A 20,908-nucleotide genomic window follows, 5' to 3' on the forward strand; every position below is an offset into this window, starting at 1 on the left:
GGGGCGGGGTTTGATGGTGTTGAGACTCGGGCAGTCTCGGGAAATTCCCCTTCCGGGGTAGTGATGGGGCATTTGAGCCTGTTCCTCCAGCCGTGGTGTAAGAGTCTGCCAGTGGGCTCCCTTCCTTAGTGTTTTCGCGGCTGCCCCGGTTTTCTGGTACGGCCGGGGCTTTGGGGGGACGGCTCGGCCCCGGGGCCTGTCTGTGTCAGTTCCCGGGGCTGGGGAGGGGCTGACTTGGGGGGCCCTTGGCCCCGTAGGACCCCGTGGGTTTTTTTTCTCCCCCCTCTAAGTGGGGCTTGTGGTTACATGGAATGGGGTCTTTCCTCCCCACTCGCCGTACGTGCTGTTGGGCATCGGCCCGTCCCCGGGCTCGGTTGGTTCCGTCCTGTGGGTGGATGTTCCCCCCCCCCCCCTCTTTTTTGGGGACGGTGTCTTTGTCATGTTTCCCCGTTCTTGGGGCTCTACGTGACTTCTGGTCTCGGGTGCGCCTGCACCTTTGTGTGCCTTCAGAACTATTGTTGGCTTCTGTGTTCTCGAGGGTTCGGGAAGGTTTTTGCTACTTCCCACATTATTGAAACGTCTGTCGGCTCCTCGTCCGGGTCGCCGTTTTGGGCTACTTGTAGCCCGGTTGGGCTGCTTGTGGCCAGTGGCCCGGTTGGGCTACTTGTGGCCCTGTTGGGCTCCTTGTGGGCCGGTTGGGCTACTTGTGGCCCTGTTGGGCTACTTGTGGCCCTGTTGGGCTACTTGTGGCCCTGTTGGGCTACTTGTGGCCCTGTTGGGCTACTTGTGGCCCTGCTGGGCTACTTGTGGCCCTGCTGGGCTACTTGTGGCCCTGCTGGGCTACTTGTGGCCCTGCTGGGCTACTTGTGGCCCTGCTGGGCTACTTGTGGCCCTGCTGGGCTACTTGTGGCCCTGCTGGGCTACTTGTGGCCCTGCTGGGCTACTTGTGGCCCTGCTGGGCTACTTGTGGCCCTGCTGGGCTACTTGTGGCCCTGCTGGGCTACTTGTGGCCCTGCTGGGCTACTTGTGGCCCTGCTGGGCTACTTGTGGCCCTGCTGGGCTACTTGTGGCCCTTTTGGGCTACTTGTGGCCTGGTTGGGTGCCTTTTTGGGCTCTGTCTTCGCTTCGTTGGCCGGTTTTGTTGTTCCTGCTTCCTCTTTTGGCTACTTTTCTAGTGCAGTAGTTCTGGTTGGCACCTTCCTGCAGAAAGGGTTGTGCGGTTCAGCCAGCGTGTCATGCGCATGCGCCGTGGAGTTTGTTTTGGTCTGGGCGGTGTGTTTCAGTGCTGGTGTTTTGCACCCTTTTTTCTAAAGTGCTTCACCTCCCACTCTTCTCCCTTGCTGCAGTATGTGCCACTTCGGTCCGGGGGTGTCCTTGGTTTCCAGCTGTGGGGAGGACGCCGAGGTTTTCCCTGTGTCATGGGTGTGGGCCACCTCCTTCGCCTCTACCCTGCTCTCCTTCGGGCCCATCTCTGGCGTCTTCACCTGGCGGTGCTCCCAGGATCTTCTGGGCACGGTTGAGTCGTGTCACGTTCGTGCCTCCGTTCGACAGGTGAGTTTCTGCGGTCTGGCGTCTTTTGGCCGGGCGCTGGATGCGATGTTTATATACCTGTCTTTATTTAGATATATTTTTGTACGACTGAGACCGTTCGCACACCAGTGACTGTCCCATTTTCAACCCTTCCAGTCCCACTCATGTGCATGTCCAACCCATGCTAGAGTCATTCAGGGGACCCACCTCTTTCGTGTTATGAGGTGTGTGGATTGTGGTGCTCACCTGGTAGGGCTCTCCTGGTTGTGCTTGCAAGGTTTTGAGCTCTGGCTCTTGGGTCCTGCCTCTCTGGAAGAACTTGCAGGATAGTACCAGTAGAGTGCAGTGGTGCTATAGGCACAATCGGGGAACTCTGTATAACCATCAGAGGTCTGCGGTTGTTACATGACCTACTTGCGAGCATACGCCATATTGCCGGTACGTCTGTGGACTTCCAGGGCACGCTAGCCTGTTTTCGAATAGAAGTTTCGGCCCATCCTGGTTGTGAGGGGTATGTGGGCCTGCGGGCCGCTCAAAGCAGCTGCCTGGTGGGCCACCCTCTGGCCGGTCTAGCCTAGCCTCGGGCCGGGCTTGGGGTGTAAATGGGCTCCCAGTACCCAATCCAGCAGGTATCAAGCGGGGTTCTCCGCCGTCGGTCGCCTGGTGTGCAGATTTCTGGGCCTGCTGGGTTCTGTCGTGTCTCCGTTGGCCCTGTCTGGGGTCTGCCTGCTTCATTCTCTGCCTTTGCAGAAGCGAGTTGCTATTTATATGTTGCATGTTGCGGTGGTGCCTGTTGCTGCTGCTACTGCACGTGTGCATTGGTACTGCGTTTCGCGTGGCGTGTCCTTGTTCCTGTGTCCGGTTGTGGTGTGGCACTTTGCTACTGTTTTTGTGCCTAGGATTTGCGTATGGGGTTTGCTTGTTGTTTTTCCTGATCGTTGGGTCTCTCATGTGCGTGGGGTTTTTCTGTCCCTGCCTGATTGTCCACCCCTGGTTGTTTTCCTTGGGTTTTGTGCTTCGGCTCTATCATCCTGCCTCTCCCCAGTCGTTTTCCTGGCATCTCCTTTGGTCGGTTTTACCTGCACTTGCTGCTGTGTTGGGGAGGGGGGGTCGGTTTCCACCGCTTCATTTCCTTGTGCGTTCCCTTGTTTCCTCCTCTGCCGCAGGGGTGTTCTGCGTGCGTGCGTTCTTTGGCTTCTTGGGCGTTTTTTTCAGACTGTGTCCTGTGGTGTGCTTCTTTGTCTCGGTCTGTTGCAGTTGCTCGTACCCCTTGGTTCGGGTACTGTTTCTGGCGGCAACCCTTCCGCCTTCTTCGGTTTCCTAGCTTGCCCTGCCGGTTGGTTTTTCGGGGTCTTGCGATATCTTGCGTCGGACCCGTCGTTTTCTGAACTCCTGGCGGGCTTGCTTGCTTTGGGGAGTTTTTCTGTTCAGCAGACGTTCCATCTCCTTGTGCCACCTGGGTTTCGGTCGTCGCGCCCGAGATCTTACCGCGGCTCCGCCTTTTCTTGGGCTCGGAGGGGCCTTGTCGGGGCTGCTTACGTTCTGCCTCCGGTTGGTGGTCGAGTGGCTTTGTGGTAGGTGTCCCACCTGCGTACTTCTTCTTGGTGGCTGTATGGGGTATTTTGGCGGTCCTTCCTTTTTCTGTCCCTTCTTAGGTGGCTACTCTTGTTAGCGTCGGCTAGATTTTCTGGTGGGGGTTGGGGGCCGTCGTCTTGCCACATACTGTCGCCTCTTTTTGTGTAGCGTTGGCGGAGCCGCTTCGGCTTGCTTTCGGTCTTGGTGTTGCTTCTGCACCGTTAGTAAGCTGTCTCGTGCGTTGTTTCACCTCCGGCCTGTTCGTGCGCCACTTGCACCGTCCTGGTCTCTGGTCAGCGTGCTCTGTCTTCTCCTCGGTTGGTAGTGCCCCTTCGGTTCCGGTGTGTTTTTGCGTCGGCTCTTTTTCCTTTTGGCATTTGCCTCTGGGGGTTGGGTCACTGTTTTCTTGCTCCTTTGGTTTTAGCGTTTTGGTTGTTCGGTGGCAGCAGTCTCCATCTTTTCTGGCGCGGGGTGGGGCTGCTGCGTTCTGGAGGGGTCCTTGGTTGTTGGTGCTTGGTTGGTTGGGCAGGGGGTGTGGCGTGTTTTCTGTTCAGTGGCAGCCCTTTGCTGTTGTTGGCGTTCCATGACATCTATGTCCGGGGCGCGTTTTGCGTTGATCCGGTTCTGTTCTTCCCGGTTCGCGGGTGGTGGTGTCCCGGGTTGTCAGCTGTGTTCTTGCAACTAAGCTGCCTGTGTTCTTCCCTCATGCCCGTGGCGTTCGTGGTTTCGCTGCTTTCGCTGCCGACTGAGCGACGTGTCCTTGCGGTCGTTTGGGCATGGATCTTTGGTGTTCGTATGGGGCCTTGCTGCTCGTTGTTCTCGTGTTGGTTCCGGGACTTTTCGGGGCTGTGGCACTTGGGGTTGGCATTTGCTGCCGGTTGTCTCGCTTCCGTGGGGGGGGTGGGTGCGTGGTTGTGGGACATTTGGGGCTTGACTCTATTTATTTAATTATTAATGTAATGAAATCAATTACGAAGGACCACCCGCTTTTATAGTAAAGAGGGAAACTAATAAAATGTGATCATTAGGAAAATTCCTAGAGGAACCAGTAACTATGGATAAGTACTAGAGAATATAATCACTTGTATAATTAATGGGCTGTATATAATTTAATTGAATCAAAGCCTCAAACACCTACATTGGGGGGGTATTACTAGAACTTCATATATGTCTAGGAACTAGTGTGGTTCGTACACCAGTTCATTATGCAATAACCTAATCCTATGACCAATTATAGAATCAATAAATTTGTCACCAATAAGCACATAGATTATGTATATCAGAAATCAATGATTATAATAAACACGTGTTAATCCAGTGAACAGTGATCAGTAGTAATAATACACTACAGATAATTTAAATAATGGAATACGGAAAAGGGTCTTAGCTTGAAGACGCTTTCCAAGACATCAGTCATGAATCATCATCGGAATCTCCTGAACTCATCATGGAACACTAGGAGATGATTAACACGGGAAATGACAGCTCGGGGAATTCTTCACACGCAAGCTGTAAATCAAGATATATTACGTAGCAACATATTAGGCTGCTAAATATCTATATTCAAGAAATTAGAAATGGAGAGTGGAGATTGATACTAACATGTGTTTTATTTATGTCTCTCGGCGTGACGACAAGCTACCCTGCTGTAACCTATCTCTAATGATGCATCAAAAGGGAATAAAGGTACTTAGCTAATAGGGCACTGTGTAAGTTGAGGCTTGCCGAAGCTCACGTCCAAGGCTCTAGCGTCGTAATAGCAAACACGTGGCGTTGAGCCTAGCCTAGATGTCGATGCGCTTCTCTGGCCGGTCACGATGGACTACACGGAACAAATTAACAGGTTCCGGGCTGAATGTCAAGTTAATTCTCGTTGACGATTCACCACAATGTATCCGATGACACTGACACCAGCCTAGTTGCTCAATTCCGCAACTATTCTTCACACCGCACAGTGGCGACTTTCCTCTTCCACACGCTCTCGGTGGCGTCTTCTTGATTAATGGCGTCCCCCCTGCCCCGCTCCGCATCTCGCATTTGCTACACAAATTATTTACTGCGAATAATATTATTTCTCGCAGTTGCGACTGAAATGCTTGGATAATGACGGGTTTATTATTCAGGGGAGTTAAATATTATTATTTGCTCGTTTTACGATGGTAAACGAGCAATGGAGATGAATTAAAGTCTCTCCAGGGCATTCACGCGTGACGTTAAATTTATTACCAGATAACAGTTGTAACTAGAAATGCTCTATTTGGCATTATTTGGGAGTCAGGTTATCTGTAAATAATTATCACACAGAACACCGTTGTTTTTAGAGAATCAAACTCAATTCTCTGACACACTGGATATAGATGTGTTTATTATAATGGAATCTGACGCAATACTGGCGTCTGGTGACGTAAGAATTCTAGCCTTATTGTACAGATACAATTATTAGTACATGTGAACTCTACGGTTGGTTAATTTTAGTTACTACAGTGATTAGTAGATTTAGTAATAATTAATAATAATACAACAGTGTTGTATTCGTGTTGGAAATTTCCAACAGTGGTGTCCGCTTCACGGTTCCGTCCCTTTGACTTTCCTCTGTGGGTAGTTAGCTCCGGGGAGCCGACGGGGCTCCCCCCAGAAAACCAGCGTTTAATGTAATGAAACGCCGTTTTCTGGGCGAGACCCGGAGGCTCCCCAGTGTTACAACCCTTGAGACTTAGTACGGTTCTTTTCCCGCAGTGATCAATATGTTTTATATCGGCCTTGCCAACAGGTGTCTTGGGGTAAAGAAAAAACACTGCATAAATTGGGAAAACAATATATCTACGCTAAGGGTGACAAACATAACAATTAAATGGTACAGATAATAGCCAGAAATATTCTTTAGCATGCAGTAATATAAATAAATATCCCTATTGAGCAATGAGCAATATCACCAGCACATGAATTATTGAGATAATACACAATCATCTAACCAGAGAATTAACCGAGTATTAGCTAAAATAACAATAACCACGGACTTAACTTAAAACATGTCTCCTCTCGACCAAAGCTGCCACGCCTCTGACAAAGCGTCAGTTCCCAGGGCAGGCGTCCTACCATAATATCAACTAAACATCCACATAAACTATTGTGGAAATGCTACTAACAAAATGTAGTACTAATATTCAAATGATTATTAATCTTAATAGTATTTAATACTGTTACATTGCTCAATATAATTTACTGGCAAACAATAATGAGAATTAATCAAGGTTGAACTATAACCACTCGCTTGACATCAAGTTCCCACACTGGCCACATCCAAATATGGTCATCCCCCCAACATGGAAGAAACCAACATGAAATTACTTTCACAAAAAAGCCTCATACAATATAATGCAACTCAGGCACACTACAGCATGCTACAATATATAACATACAATAGTCTAATATCATCCAACTTGATACTATACTAATTATAGAACAAGACAATAAAGTATATAAGCATCAAGAGTAATGTTAGAATCCTAGTAAGATTCGTAACACCCGGCAACCCTCCCTCCCTCTCTCCGGTCGGCAGTTTTCGCGTGTTTTGACATCCAGCCTCAGAACTGATGGGTGGATAGTCGGCGTGGGAGATCTGGGGCTCCCCCTTCCCCCTCCAGGGGAGGTGGGAGCTGCGCAGACAGCGGCGCGGTGACGTGTGACGTCATACTAGTTTGCTTGTTTTCTGTTGGGGAGTTCTATCCACTAGTTCGGCTTTAGGTAGCAATTTTAACCAGAAAAGGGGTTTGTTTTGGAATGCTTACCTGTCTGGATGCTTGACCCGGTCGATGGCAAACATAGAATGCTTCCAACCACCACACGGGGGTTTCTATAGGTCATTGCTCCCCTTGCCTCTCTGAGGGGGCCAGGTTCTGGCCGTGGTCCCTGGTAGGCCCTAGAACTCCATACACATGACTGATGCCAAAGTCTGACAATAGCATATCAGCCTGGTAAAGCTCCGGGGAGACTCCGGGTAGCCTCCGGGTCTCACCCAGAAAATGGCGTTTCATTACATTCAACGCTGGTTTTTTAGGTCCAGATAGACGCAGTCAACCCAACCATCTCGTTCCTGTAAAATTTCTGTGGCTCGATCATAGAAACTGAGTAAATTCGTTACACAGGCTCTTCCAGATCGAAAACCATACTGTCTGTCTGATATTATACCGTTTTTCTCCACATGTTCTACCCATTTATTTTAATTTCCAATATTTTTGACTGTTACACTTGTCAATGATACAGTTCTATAATTGAGGGGTGTCTTCCCTGCTGCCACTTTTATAGATTGGAACTATGTTAGCCTTTTTCCACACATCTGCTACGACTCCTGTTCACAGGGATGCCTGAAAAATCAGTTGAAGTAGAATGCTGAGCTCAGGTGCACATTCTCTCAGAACCCATGGTGAAAGTCCATCTGGCCCAACTGCTTTGTTCTTACTTAGCTCCTTTAGCATTTTCTTCACTTCGTCTCTATGTCCTCTATGCTGTTTTTTGGAATTCTTATTGTGTCTGGTTCCCTGAAAATTTCATTTTGTACAAACACACTTTGGAACTTTTCATTTAATGTTTCACACATTTCCTTTTCATTTTCTGTAAATGTATTTCCCATTTTCAACCTCTGAATATTATCCTTTACCTGCAATTTGTTGTTTATGAATTTATAGAATAGACCTGGTTCTGTTTTACATTTGTCTGCAATCCCTTTTACAAAATCTCTTTCTGCCTCTCTTCTCTGCCGTGTAGTTATCTTGAGGTTATCTTGAGATGATTTCGGGGCTTTTTAGTGTCCCCGCGGCCCGGTCCTCGACCAGGCCTCCACCCCCAGGAAGCAGCCCATGACAGCTGACTAACTCCCAGGTACCTATTTACTGCTAGGTAACAGGGGCATTCAGGGTGAAAGAAACTTTGCCCATTTGTTTCTGCCACGTGCGGGAATCGAACCCGCGCCACAGAATTACGAGTCCTGCGCGCTATCCACCAGGCAACGAGGCCCACTCGTAGTTTCTTACATCTTTGTATCTCTGGTATGTTTGGGGGTTTGGCCTCTTCCTATGTGGATTCCATTTTTGTGTCTTTTGATCTCTGGCACTCTCGCAATTTCTGTCGAACCAATCCTGTTTCCTAGTTCTGCATCTCTGTTTTGGTATAAATTTTTTTGTGCCTTTATCATATATTTCACAAAACTTAACATACATCTCATTTACTTCATGTCCTAACAGCAAGTCTTTCCAGTCAAATTCCTTAAAGAAATGTCTGAGTTCCCTATAATGACCTCTAATGAAATCAGGCTTTTCAACTGCTTCAACCTCATTTTCTTGCAGATTATAACGCATTGTATACTTTATTCCTAAAAGATATGGTCACTTTTACCCAAGGGAGGGAAGTACTGAATGTCAAGTATCTCTTCCTCTTTCCTGGTAATTATCAAATCCAACATGGAGGGAACATCTCCTTCCATCATCCTCGTAGCTTGTTTAACATGTTGAAACATGAATGTTTCCAGGATGAGGTTTACGAATCTACAGGTCCAAAAATCCTCCGTTCTAGCTTCATATGCTTCCCAGTCTATGGATTTCAAGATTAAGTCTCTGACTACTAACAGTCATGATCCATCTTTTATCAGCTCTCACTATAATTTCTCTCATTATTGTTATAAGACCCTCTCGTTTATTATCTAGCTCCTCCTTTGTCCATGTGTTGCTTGGCGGTGGACTATATGCATTTATGATCATTAGTTTATCATCCTGATTGCATATCTCTAGTGCTATTATGTCAACTTCTCGTGGAATGGCAGTCACTATTTCATTTACCTTTAGGTGTTCTTTCACCAGCACAGCAACGCCACTGCCTTTCCTAATTTTTCTGTCCCGTCTCCAGACCGAGTAGCCCCTTGGGAATATGACCTCATTTAAAATAACATCTTCAAGTTTTGTCTTTGTGAGTGCAACAATGTCTGGTGTCTGCAGCTGTATTACATCACTTAACTCCAGTATCTTTGATCTCACTCCATCTATGTTGGTGTATGCAATCTTCAGGAACTTGTTCCCCCTCTCCTTATTCTTCACTCCCCCTCTCTCTATTGATTTTGTTGGTTTGCCTTTATGTACCACTTTACTGGTTTGCCTACCCCTATCACTTTGTAGGAAAAAGAATTGATTTCTTCTTCATTCCTGCTCTCATTTAAACGTTTTGCCTCGGCGAGGTTCAGTTTCAGCTTCTCTCTGTCTTCTTTTGAAAGATCTCGTCATAGCGACCACACTTTCCCTACCTCATCACTTTGTAATTTTCTAGCATTCCTTAGTACTTCTTCCATCTGTTTGGCACCATTCTGGGTGATCCTCAAAGATCAATCTTTTTCTTTTACGTACTTTCCAATCCTCCTGTAGTCGCAGACATTCTCTATGGTTGTAAGACCTTCCACGAGCCCAACAATTTTATTTACTACTTTCTCTTCTTCTACAGCTCTTTCTGACCTAGATGTTATCTCCTTTTCTTTGCAACCAAAAATTATCAGAGACTTACTTTGATCAACTGTGTTTTGCACCAATTTAGGATTTAATCCCAATTCCTTTCTGAATTCCAGCTTGATGTTTGTTTTATCTTGGTTGCTGCAGTGTTTAGTGTCCTTTACTGTTCTATTTTTTCCTTCTCCTTGGCCACTTGTGCATAAGTGAGTTGCATATCTTTCTTGCACTGTTCAATTCCCTGAGTAACTTCCTCCATCTGTGCTGACAAAAGCTGTTTCTCCTGTTGAATTTCCTTACCTAACCTATCATACTCATTTAAGTTTAAGTTTGCTTTAACTTCTTCCAAAGCCATTTTTAAGAGTTTATTTTCCTCTTCCTTGGCTTTGCGATTTGTTTCCAATTGATTCTTGTCCTTGCATAAGTCTTTCACTAACCCCTCAAGACCTAAAACCTTGGTACTCAAATGCTCATTACTTTCTTTCAATTTGCTGATTATTTCTACATAATAGTTCACTATAATATCTAATTGTGCCAATTTGCTGTATAGACTGCTTGCTTATATCAATGTTTTCATAATTAAAAAAAACAAAATCAAGCTCTGTTTTTTTTTTCTTCTTGCTGGTGGTCATCTTGAATGTTTTTGTCTGCACTGTAAACACTAGAGGTCACTTTTTCTAATCCAATTTTTCACTTCACTTTGCACATTCCTGTTATCTCACCTATTTTTCCAAAGCACTATATCTTTGTTCCTTGGGACACCACTCACTATCATCAACCTGTACTACAATACTTAGGAATTGTGAAATATCCTGGAGCTCCTCTGAAGCAGGTCAGCTTTCATTAGCAATTTTTTAACCAGATAAGGTTTGTTTTGGGGCACCTAAGTGGCACCCCAAATTGTTATAGGGGGCTGACAGCTGAGTGGACAGTGCTTCGGATTCATAGTCCTGAGGTTCTGGGTTCGATCCCCGGTGGAGGTGGAAACAAATGGGCAGAGTTTCTTTTACCCTGATGCCCCTGTTACCACAGCCCCCAGCTGCTACGGGCTGCTTCCTGGGGGTATGTAACAAAAAGGAGGCCTGGTCAAGGACCGGGCCGCAAGGACTCTAAGCCCTGACATCATCTCAAGATAACCTCAAGACAACAAGATAGCCTACCTTTCTGGGTGCCCGTTCCGGTCGTTGGCAGGCATAGAATGCTTCCAACCACATGACGGTTTCTATAGGCCCTATTCCCATTCCTATTCTATAGGTCCTATACAAACCCCTATTCTGCTTAACATTGCTACTGAAAGCTGAACTAGTGGACAGAACTACCCAAACGAAAACTAGCAAACGAGCATGACATCACCACGTCGCTGTGCTGCTGTCTGTGCAACCCCCCACCCCTCCCACCCATCCCTGGAAGGAGGAAGGGGGAGCCACACCCCAGTTCTTTGGCTGATGTGATTGGCAATGGTCGTGTGTCTCTGGCTCCTGTTTTCTTGTCCTCCAGCTCTGTGCCTTGTGGTGTGGAGCTCTTTCTTTGGTGGTGTGCAAGCCAGGAGTAATTTCACAAATTCTCAGGCTGCATGTGCCTAGGGTCACCTTCCCTAGGTGCCCTGTAAGTACTGTCCTTGGGGCTCAGGGCCACCTTCCGTAAGTCACCTTGGAATCTACCTCTACTGTGTCTTTGCTGCTCGGTGATTGACTGCCCTTGGAGTCAGCTGGGGTGTTCGTGCGCCCCTGTTTGCCTGTGGGTAGTGGGTGGTTTTTCGTCACTGATTGGGGCGCTGGGTACTGTGCAGCTAGTTATCATCTCTCATAGCGGCCGGCTTTGTTCCGCCTGGGTACGTTGTTCTCTTGTGGGGTTTTATTTTCCTTTTAGAGATGGAGCCCGACGGCACCCCCGGAACTATCCAATCTGATACGTAACTATTAGCTTTCTTGCATCAATCAATGTGCATGGAGTTCTTGCCTAGCGAGGACCACGGGCCAGAACCTGGCTCCCTCAGAGAGGCACGAGGAGCAATATAGAAACCCCCGTGTGGTTGGGAGCATTCTATGTCTGCCATCGACTGAGTCTGGCACCCAGAGAGATTGGTGCTCCAAAACAAACCCCTGTTCTGGTGAAAATATTGCTATTCCCCAACTTCCCAAGGAAAATTAGCAAATTATCATGATGTCATCACGTTGCCGCGCCACTGTCTGCCCAATCTCCCCCCCACCACCCTTTCCCGGGAGGGAGAAGGGGGAGCCACAGACCCTTGCACCAGCGATCCAACCGGCAGTTCTTGGTTGATGTGATACTGGCTGGTCGGGTGCCTCTGGCTCCAGTTTTGAATTCAGTTACTGTGCCGTGTGGTATGGTCTCTACAGGTGGTGTTTGGGCCAGGAGTAATATTCTACAATACTCGGGCTGCATACACCTAGGGTTTCCTTCCCTAGGTGCCCTGTAGGTACTGCCCTTGGGGCCACCTTCCACAAGTCACCTTGGGACCTACCTCTGCTCTGTCTTTTACTGCTCGGTACTTGGCCACCCTTGGAGTCGACTGAGGTTTTTTGTTACCCTTGTTTGCCTCTGGGTAGGAGGTCGTTTTCATCACTGGTTGGGGCACGGGGTAGTGCACAGCTAGTTGTCACCTATTGTAGCGGCCGGCTCTGTTCCGCCTGGGTCTGTTGTCTGCTTGCAGGACTTTAATTTTGTTTTTGTTTTCCTGCCTGGTGGGGGGAAGGGGGTCAGTGTTTGGTTGGTTGCCCCCTTTCTACACTTGGAGGTCTTTCTCTAGGCATCTCTATGTTCTTGATGGTACCCCCCCTGCTTGGCCCCCTGTGAATGGACATGTTCAACTTTTAGAAGTTTGCTCGGTACTTTTGGGCGCCGGTTCACAGTACTCTGCCTGGGCTTTCCTTAGCATGATACCAAGGCTGGGCCCTGGGAAACCGCCATGGGGGCTCCGTGGTCCAATGGCTGTGACCCTTGAGTCCCCTCTTGCTTCGTGCGAGGTTGATGGTTGATCTGTCCCTTTGTCTCAGGGTGACAATCATCGGTTGTTCCTCCACCATGCTGCCTGTCCGGTCGGTGATTCTTTTGACCCGGTGTCGTGCAACGTTTGTTCTTTGTACATGCTCCAGTTCACCCAAGCTACTGAACATATGAGTGTGCAGGCAGCAGAGGCGTTGCGTGCTCGGTTTAGGTTGCTGCAACGCGATAGGTTCATTGCTTACTCGGATGCCCCGAGACTCTCCCGTCCCTATAATGGTATGGTTATAGGGACCCGGACTTGGGGGTGGGAGTCGCTTCAACTTTGGTTCTGTCCACCTCTTCTTGCCCTTCCCCTTCGGTGGTTCATTTGGTTCCCCTCCGCCCCGTTGCTGCCGGCTCCAAAACGTCTGAGGGTTTCAAGGCAGGGTTTAGTTGGTGTTGAGAATCAGGTGATCTCATGGAAGTCTCCTTCCAAGGTGGTGGCAGAGGCATTCGAGTCTAGTCCTCCAGCTGGAGCTTCTGGGTCTGACCAGTGGGCCTCCTTCGCTAATGCTTTTTTGGCTGCTCCTGCCTTTTCTTTAGAGACGAGGGGTTTGTAGGATGGCTCGGCCCTGGGACCTCAGGGTCAGGATCCCGGGGCAAGGGAAGGATTGACTTGGGGGCCTTGGGCTCCATTGGGCCCTGCCTGAGTTTTTGTACCCTAGGAGCTTGGATTATACTTTCGTGATGGATCCGTGTTCCTTCCTGTATGGATCTTCATGCCCGTACTGGGTTCATTATGAAGTTCCGGAGTCATCCTGGTTAGCAGAATTGCCCGTTCCTCTCGTTGGAGGCTTGGCACATGTTCTGTTGGTCCCGTGCACTTGAGTGGAGGGAGGCTCAGATGGTGTTGCAGGTTTTCCTGGGGGGGTAAATTTGAGCATCTCATTGTTCCTTCCTGTCATTGCATTGTATATATGTATGTAACATTTGTAACATAAGATTTCACCTGAGTTGTACAGGATTACCTACACAATATGCAAACCGGGAAGGTAACTACTGGATCTGTCAAAGAGACAGACAGATGTGGGAAAACATTACCAAACTAATGAATAACATTCCTGAAGTACACAGGGTACAATTCACATAAAAACTACCAGAAATATATGCAGAGTATATAAAGACAGCAACGAACTCTGAGCACAACCCAGGGACTGAGAATTTAGAGAGTCAAAGTAGCAATGTAGAAGGGCATAGTGTCGAGGTACACAAAAATGAAGGCAATATTGTAGAGCAAACTGGTGATATGAATAAGGAGAGAAAAAATGAGACGAATGAGAACACAAATGAGAAAGATGAAAGCAACAAGGAGAAAGATAAGGGCAATACCGAGAATGAATGCAGAAACGAGAAAGTTGGAACAAAAAACACAGAGGTAGCCAAGTCGTTCACGGGTACAAACAAGAATAATACAATCACAGATGAAAATATTTGCAGGTATTATGCAAAAGGACAGAGCAGATATGGGCCCAAGGGCACGGAATGCTCATTCATGCACCCACGGAAATGCCGAAACTGGTTAGGGAAAGGCAGATGTCGTTTTGATACAGAGTGTAGATATTTTCACCCTAAGTTATGCAAACTCTCAGTTAATGAGAGGAAATGCTACAATCTTCATTGCCCCGATTTCCACGTCAGGTACACAGCGCTATATAAGAGAAGAAGTCCAATATAATAGCCCTGAAAATTTTTTAGAGGCAGGTACAAACAGAGGGAGAAACAGACAGGCAGAAACGTGGCAGGAGTATGGATGGAGAAAGGGAAATGCCCAAGACTGGACTACGGTTCGTCATCAAGCCCACACATACTACACCCCCAACTACACAGAGACTACCACACTCCCCAGTATCACTTCCAAAACTGGACAAACCATTGCCACAACAACACACCCTGGGTCAGGGTAGAGAGGAGGGAGAACTACCAAAACCTTCCAGAAGTGACACACAATATGGACAATCATTCATATTTGCAAACATTCAAGGTTTAAAGCCAAAGTCAAGAAATAAAGTTAAGTTCATAAATGGCCTCCTATTAGAGTCAAACTCAATATTTGGGGCATTCACGGAAACTCATACAAAAGATTACATGGATGGTGAAATCTGGATTCCAAATTATAATTTATATAGATGCGATAGAAAAACTAGGTCAAATGGAGGAGTAGGTCTGTATATTAAAGAAGACCTGGTATGCACAGAACTACTAAACTCAACTAATGAGGTGGTAGAGGTACTTGGAATTAAGGTAGAGAAACTAAACCTAATTATTATTCTAATATATAAACCGCCAGATACAACGATTGAGGAATTCACAGAGCAGATGCACAAAATAGAGAACATACTTGACAACCTAGCAAACCCAGCTCCAGATATTATCTTCCTTGGAGATTTCAATTTACCGAGTCTAAGATGGAGAATGGCAAACACAAATATCATAGCTGGGAATGACCCGGGAAATAACCAACCACAGGTCAGAGAACTTTTGAGATTCTGTGACAAATTCTCGCTCAATCAACAGATTACAGAGCCAACTAGGAATGAAAACACACTAGACTTGCTATTCACAAACAATGATGAACTAATCAGAGACATCACAATCTCAGATACTTCATACTCAGACCATAAGCTCATCGAAGTGCGAACTAGCATAAATAACGGTAGTAGGTCTAAGAGACCCAACAAGCGAGAAGGAATATTCAATCAATTCAATTTCAACAATAAGAGGATTGACTGGGAAAAAATAAATGTAGACTTTGCATTTGCAACCATTCAATGGGAGACGGTCTTAAGCGACAAAACTCCCACACAGGGAATAGCTCAACTGACAGCTGAAGCTTACAAGGTCTGCTTGAAGCACGTACCTGTGAGGAGGGGCAGAAAGAGGACCACTCTAGAAAGAGAACGCAGACGACTGTACAGGAGAAGGAAAAAAATAACGGAAATGCTTCGGCAGACACAACTATCACAAGCAAGGAAAACAAGCCTAAGCAGGGAGATTGAAGAAATAGAACAAACGTTGAAGCGATCATATGAGTCTGAGGAAATGGAATTGGAACAGAAAGCTATACAAGAGATAAGGAAAAATCCGAAAATTTTTTCACATACGCAAAATCAAAATCCAAAACCTCGACCAGTATTGGACCGTTAATTACAAATGAAGGTACGTACACAGAGGACAACAAAGAGATTAGTGAAATTCTAAGAAGCCAGTATGAGGCTATGTTTAGCACACCAATAAACAACATGAAAGTTGATGACCCAGACAGCTTCTTTATGAATGACATTCAAACTGCAGATAATATAACGGATATTACCACAAACTCGGAAGACTTTGAAAGAGAAATTGACAATATGCCTATGCACTCAGCTCCTGGGCCTGACTCATGGAATTCAATATTCATAAAGAAATGTAAAGTACCAGTAGCGAGAGCACTCAGCGTAATATGGAGAAAGAGCCTGGATACAGGGGAGATACCAGCAGCCCTTAAATCTGCAGATATAGCTCCGTTGCACAAGGGGGGGAGTAAAGCCTTGGCAAAAAATTATAGGCCATTTGCACTAACATCACACATAATAAAAGTGTTTGAAAGAGTGATTAGGAATCAAATTTCTAGTTTTATGGAAAACAATGAATTGCACTGGATTTAGAGCGGGAAGATCCTGTCTGACACAGTTACTCAACCACTATGACAAAATCACAGAAGCCCTAGAAGAAAAGCAAAATGCAGATGTTATATACACAGACTTTGCAAAGGCGTTCGACAAATGTGACCATGGGGTGATAACTCACAAAATGAGGTCAATGGGAATAACTGGAAAAGTAAGATGCTGGATACTCAATTTCCTGTCGAACAGAACACAAAGAGTAACAGTCAATCAGATAAAATCGAGTCCAAGCGATATTAAAAGCTCTGCACCTCAAGGTACAGTCCTTGCACCGCTACTGTTCCTTATTCTCATATCTGATATAGACAAAAATACACGTCACAGCTTCGTGTCGTCCTTTGCAGGTGACACAAAAATCAGCATGAAAATTACCTCTGCTGAAGACATTGAAAAACTACAAGCAGATGTCAACAAAGTTTTCGATTGGGCAGCAGAAAATAACATGATGTTTAACAGTGATAAATTTCAGGTACTCAGGTATGGCAAAAATGAGGATCTGAAACATAATACAGGGTACAAAACACAATCAAATCTTCCCATAGTAGAAAAACAGCATGTCAAGGATTTGGGAATAATGATGTCCGACGATCTAACGTTTAGGGAGCATAACCAAGCAAATATCGCGTCAGCCAAAAAAATGATCCGATGGATTACGAGAACTTTCAAATCCAGGGATTCCATCACAATGGTTGTACTCTTCAAGTCACTTGTGTTGTCCCGTCTCGAGTACTGCTCAGTACTCACTTCCCCCTTCAGAGCAGGAGAGATTGCTGAAATAGAGGGAATACAGAGAACATAAATGGCACGCATAGACGAGATAAAACACCTAAATTATTGGGATCGTCTCAAAGCTCTCCAAATGTACTCACTAGAAAGGAGACGAGAGATATACCAAATAATATACACATGGAAAATACTGGAGGGTCAGGTCCCAAATCTACACAGTAAAATAACAACGTACTGGAGTGAACGATATGGAAGAAAATGCAAGATTGAACCAGTGAAGAGCAGAGGTGCCATAGGCACAATCAGAGAGCACTGTATAAACATCAGAGGTCCGCGGTTGTTCAACGTCCTCCCAGCGACTATAAGAAATATTGCCGGAACAACCGTGGACATCTTCAAGAGAAAACTGGACGGTTTTCTAAGAGAAGTTCCGGATCAGCCGGGCTGTGGTGGGTACGTGGCCCTGCGGGCCGCTCCAAGCAACAGCCTAGTGGACCAAACTCTCACAAATCGAGCCTGGCCTCGGGCCGGGCTTGGGGAGTAGAAGAACTCCCAGAACCCCATCAACCAGGTATAGTATATTTGTTTGCCTCTGCCCTTTTGCGGGATGTTGATGTGATGCAGCTTCATGTGCAGGTTCCTTCCCTTTAGGCTGCCTTGGTCATGTAGGACTTGCTTATACGTTACCTGCTGGCTTTGGCCCTGCTTTTTTTCTCCCTCCTCGAGCTGTCCTCGGATTGGCTTGAGTTGGATGTGGAGGAGTTTAGGGCCACCTCATGGTCTGGTGTGTTGCCTTCGGTGGTGAGTGCGTCATCTGCGTTATTGAAGCTGTTCGCACCACTCCTGCGGAATGCGGTTTCGCGTTTTTTTGCTTCTCGACTTGTGTGTTGGCAAGTGGTGCTTGCTTCTTCCACGGAATCCGCTTGGGCCCTAGCTTTTAGGCTGTCTTTAACTTTCTGTCCGCTGCTGTTTGCAGCAGCGGACCTGCAAACCCCCCAGCGGACCTGGGGGGGGGGGGCCTTCCCGACAGGGTCATGCCAGGGCTCGGGGTTCTTCTCATCATGGTAGGCCAGTGGTGCCAAATTCGGAGCAGGCACAGCCTTTTTTTCTGTCTTTTTCTGGTGAATGTGAGGATCGCCCTATGCGCCGCTTAGGTTCTCATAAGGTGTGTCGGCCCTTTCGCGGTTCGTCCCATTGACGGGGCGATGGGGGGAGGCTTGCTCTGTTCGCTCGCGCCTGGTAGCACGATTTGTAGGCCTTTTTCAGGTCATTTTGTGCTTCCTGCGGTGGTGTTGGGTGACTACTCCTCCTCCGGTTGGTTCTGGGCTGGTGGGGGCAGGCCTCTTCTCCTGCGCTCTGTCGAGTCATCTGAGAATGGGTTTGCTTGGGCGTGGTTGAGACGACCTCATCTCTAGGGTGGGTTTCCTGCCTTTTCCAACCCTGAAACAGGACTGCATGGGCCTCCAGTTCATTCTGGACTTGCCCCATCTGAACCCGTGGGTTTATTGCCCCTCCTTTCGGATGACTAATCTGTCCCAGGTCTGTCTTCTGTTGGAGCCGGGCGCTTGGATGGTGTCCCTGGACCTCAAGGACGCATATTGGCGCGTCCCCGATTCAGATACATAACTTTGAAAGCATCTGAATATGATACTGTATTATGGACAATTACAAGTTTTGATCCCTATGCTTATACCTTACAGAGTTATTTAACAAATACTTAGGAGTTTTATTATTGAAACTAAATTTAATAGTGTATAACTTGATGCACAGTACAGTAGGTGTATTTTCTATAAATTATCAGTTTTCATATATAATTTCAGATATGATTCTTCAAGGGAAAATTTGTATATACACCTCTGCTGCCTTAATGCCAAAAGTGGGAGAACTCTTTGTATTGAAAGATGATATTAGTAAGTATGGTAATTATATATGGTACAGCAGCTGCTGTATTTAAGTTGTTAATATATATTTTCTTATTTTAGTGAATTATGATGCCAATTTATTCCACAATTAAGTTTATCTTAGTTTTAATAATAATAATAATAAATAGAGTTTTAATAAACAAAAGTTATATATAACTTCAGTTCTTTCAACATCTTTAAGATGTCAACTTTTCTGTGGGGAGCCCCGTCGGCTCTGTGGAACTATCGGACTGATATGAGATATATTAGTCTGGGGCATTAGTCAAATGGAGTTCAGCCAACCGGGGTCCATGAGCCAGAACCTGGCCCACTCAGAGAGACACAGGGAGCAATGGCTTATGGAAACCCCCATGTGGTTGGGGGCATTCCATATCTGCGATCGACTGGGGTTAGGCACCCAGAAAGGTAGGTATAACGAAACAAACCTCACTTAGTAAGAAAATTGCAACCGAAGACCGAACAGAGAGGCAGAACTCCCCCAACATCCAATGAAAAGCAAACAGGCAAACATCATACACCACCGCTGTGCTGCTTCTCCGCGCAGTCCTCCCCTCGGGAGGGAGAAGGGGGTACTGCTTCAAGGAGTGCCGGACCAACCGGGCTGTGGTGAGTATGTGGGCCTGTGGGCCACTCCAAGCAACAGCCTGGTGGACCAAACTCAAACAAGTCAAGCCTGGCCTTGGGCCGGGCTTGGGGAGCAGTAGAATTCCCAGAGCCCCATCAAGCAGGTACTGTATCAAGCAGGTATCCCGGATCCCCGGCGCCAGCTACTCACACCTGTAGTTTGTTGGCTGACACGATCTGGGCGTCAACTCTGGCCTCGATTTCTTTTCAGTGTTTTGCCTTAGTGGTGTTCTCTGCTGTTTGTGGTGCAGTGGTCAGGTGTAACTTCAGTGGGGCTGCATGTGCTTAGGGCTGCCTTTCCTAAGCACCCTGTAAGTACTACCTCTGGGTGCTAGGGTTTCCTTCCATCGTGCCATCGGGATCCCACTTTCGTAGGGGTTCTTGCTGCTCGGTGTTTATCACACCCTTGGGGCCAGATAGGGTTTGAGGCCATTGTTTGACCTTGGGTAGGAAGTGGTACTGTTGCTGGTAGGGGCGCAAGATGCTGAGCAGCTTGCCTACCAACTTGTTGGCTGTGTTCCTGTTCCTTCTGGTGACATTGTACTTTTGCGGGATTTTTCTTTTATTTTTGTTTTCCTTGCCTGGAGGGAGGTCTGCCTCACTTAGCTATTGGTCCACTTAAGGTATTTTAGTGACTCTCCTCTAGGCCCCGTGATTATTCACTTTGCAGGGGTTCAGTTTTCAGCTCATCCCCCTTTGTTACTTCTTGGGTTTAACCTGCATTGCAGTAGCCTGCATAAGGCTTCCCGTAGCAGTCAGCCTGTGGGCCTTGGAAAACCCCATCAGGGCTTGGTAGACCGATGGATGTGTCTTCTGCATTCCAGCTTACCTTGTGCAATTGCACACAGAAATCACAATAGCATGATGTATCAAATGAACAAATCCACAAGGGCCGTGACGAGGATTCGAACCTACGTCCGAGATCATCCCAGATGCTGCCTTAATCGACTGAGCTACGACATGGTCAAAAGAGTTGAAACCAGAAGTTGTACCTAACTTACTTGGATCCTGGAGCCTCTCTGAGACACAAACCAGGGTTTTACACAACTCCCCCATGCACTCAAGCTATGTCAATAGGCCGTTCTACCTCTTCGCCCTTACTTCATTACACACAGAAATCACAATAGCGTGATATATCAAATGAACAAATCCACAAGGGCCGTGACGAGGATTTGAACCTATGTCCGAAATCATCCCAGACACTGCCATAATCGTGCATGGAGGGAGTTGTGTAAAACCCTGGTTTGTGTCTCAGAGAGGCTCCAGGATCCAAGTAAGTTAGGTACAACTTGTGGTTTCAATTCTTTTGACCATGTCATAGCTCAGTCGATTAAGGCAGCGTCTGGGATGATCTCGGACGTAGGTTTGAATCCTCGTC

General features: G+C 46.9%; 1 protein-coding gene across 4 annotated transcripts in view; it reads left to right on the forward strand.

The window, feature by feature from the left end:
• Positions 1-20,908, forward strand: part of LOC123761800 (uncharacterized) — a 653,931-nt gene that overhangs the window by 64,215 nt on the left and 568,808 nt on the right. For all 4 annotated transcript variants that reach the window (XM_069330457.1, XM_069330459.1, XM_069330458.1 and 1 more), the window contains one exon: positions 18,805-18,894. In XM_069330457.1, the coding sequence (XP_069186558.1) occupies positions 18,805-18,894 (90 nt within the window). The remainder of the gene's footprint in view (positions 1-18,804; positions 18,895-20,908) is intronic.

Source organism: Procambarus clarkii, chromosome 24 (assembly GCF_040958095.1).
Source record: "Procambarus clarkii isolate CNS0578487 chromosome 24, FALCON_Pclarkii_2.0, whole genome shotgun sequence".
Lineage (NCBI taxonomy): Eukaryota > Metazoa > Arthropoda > Malacostraca > Decapoda > Cambaridae > Procambarus > Procambarus clarkii.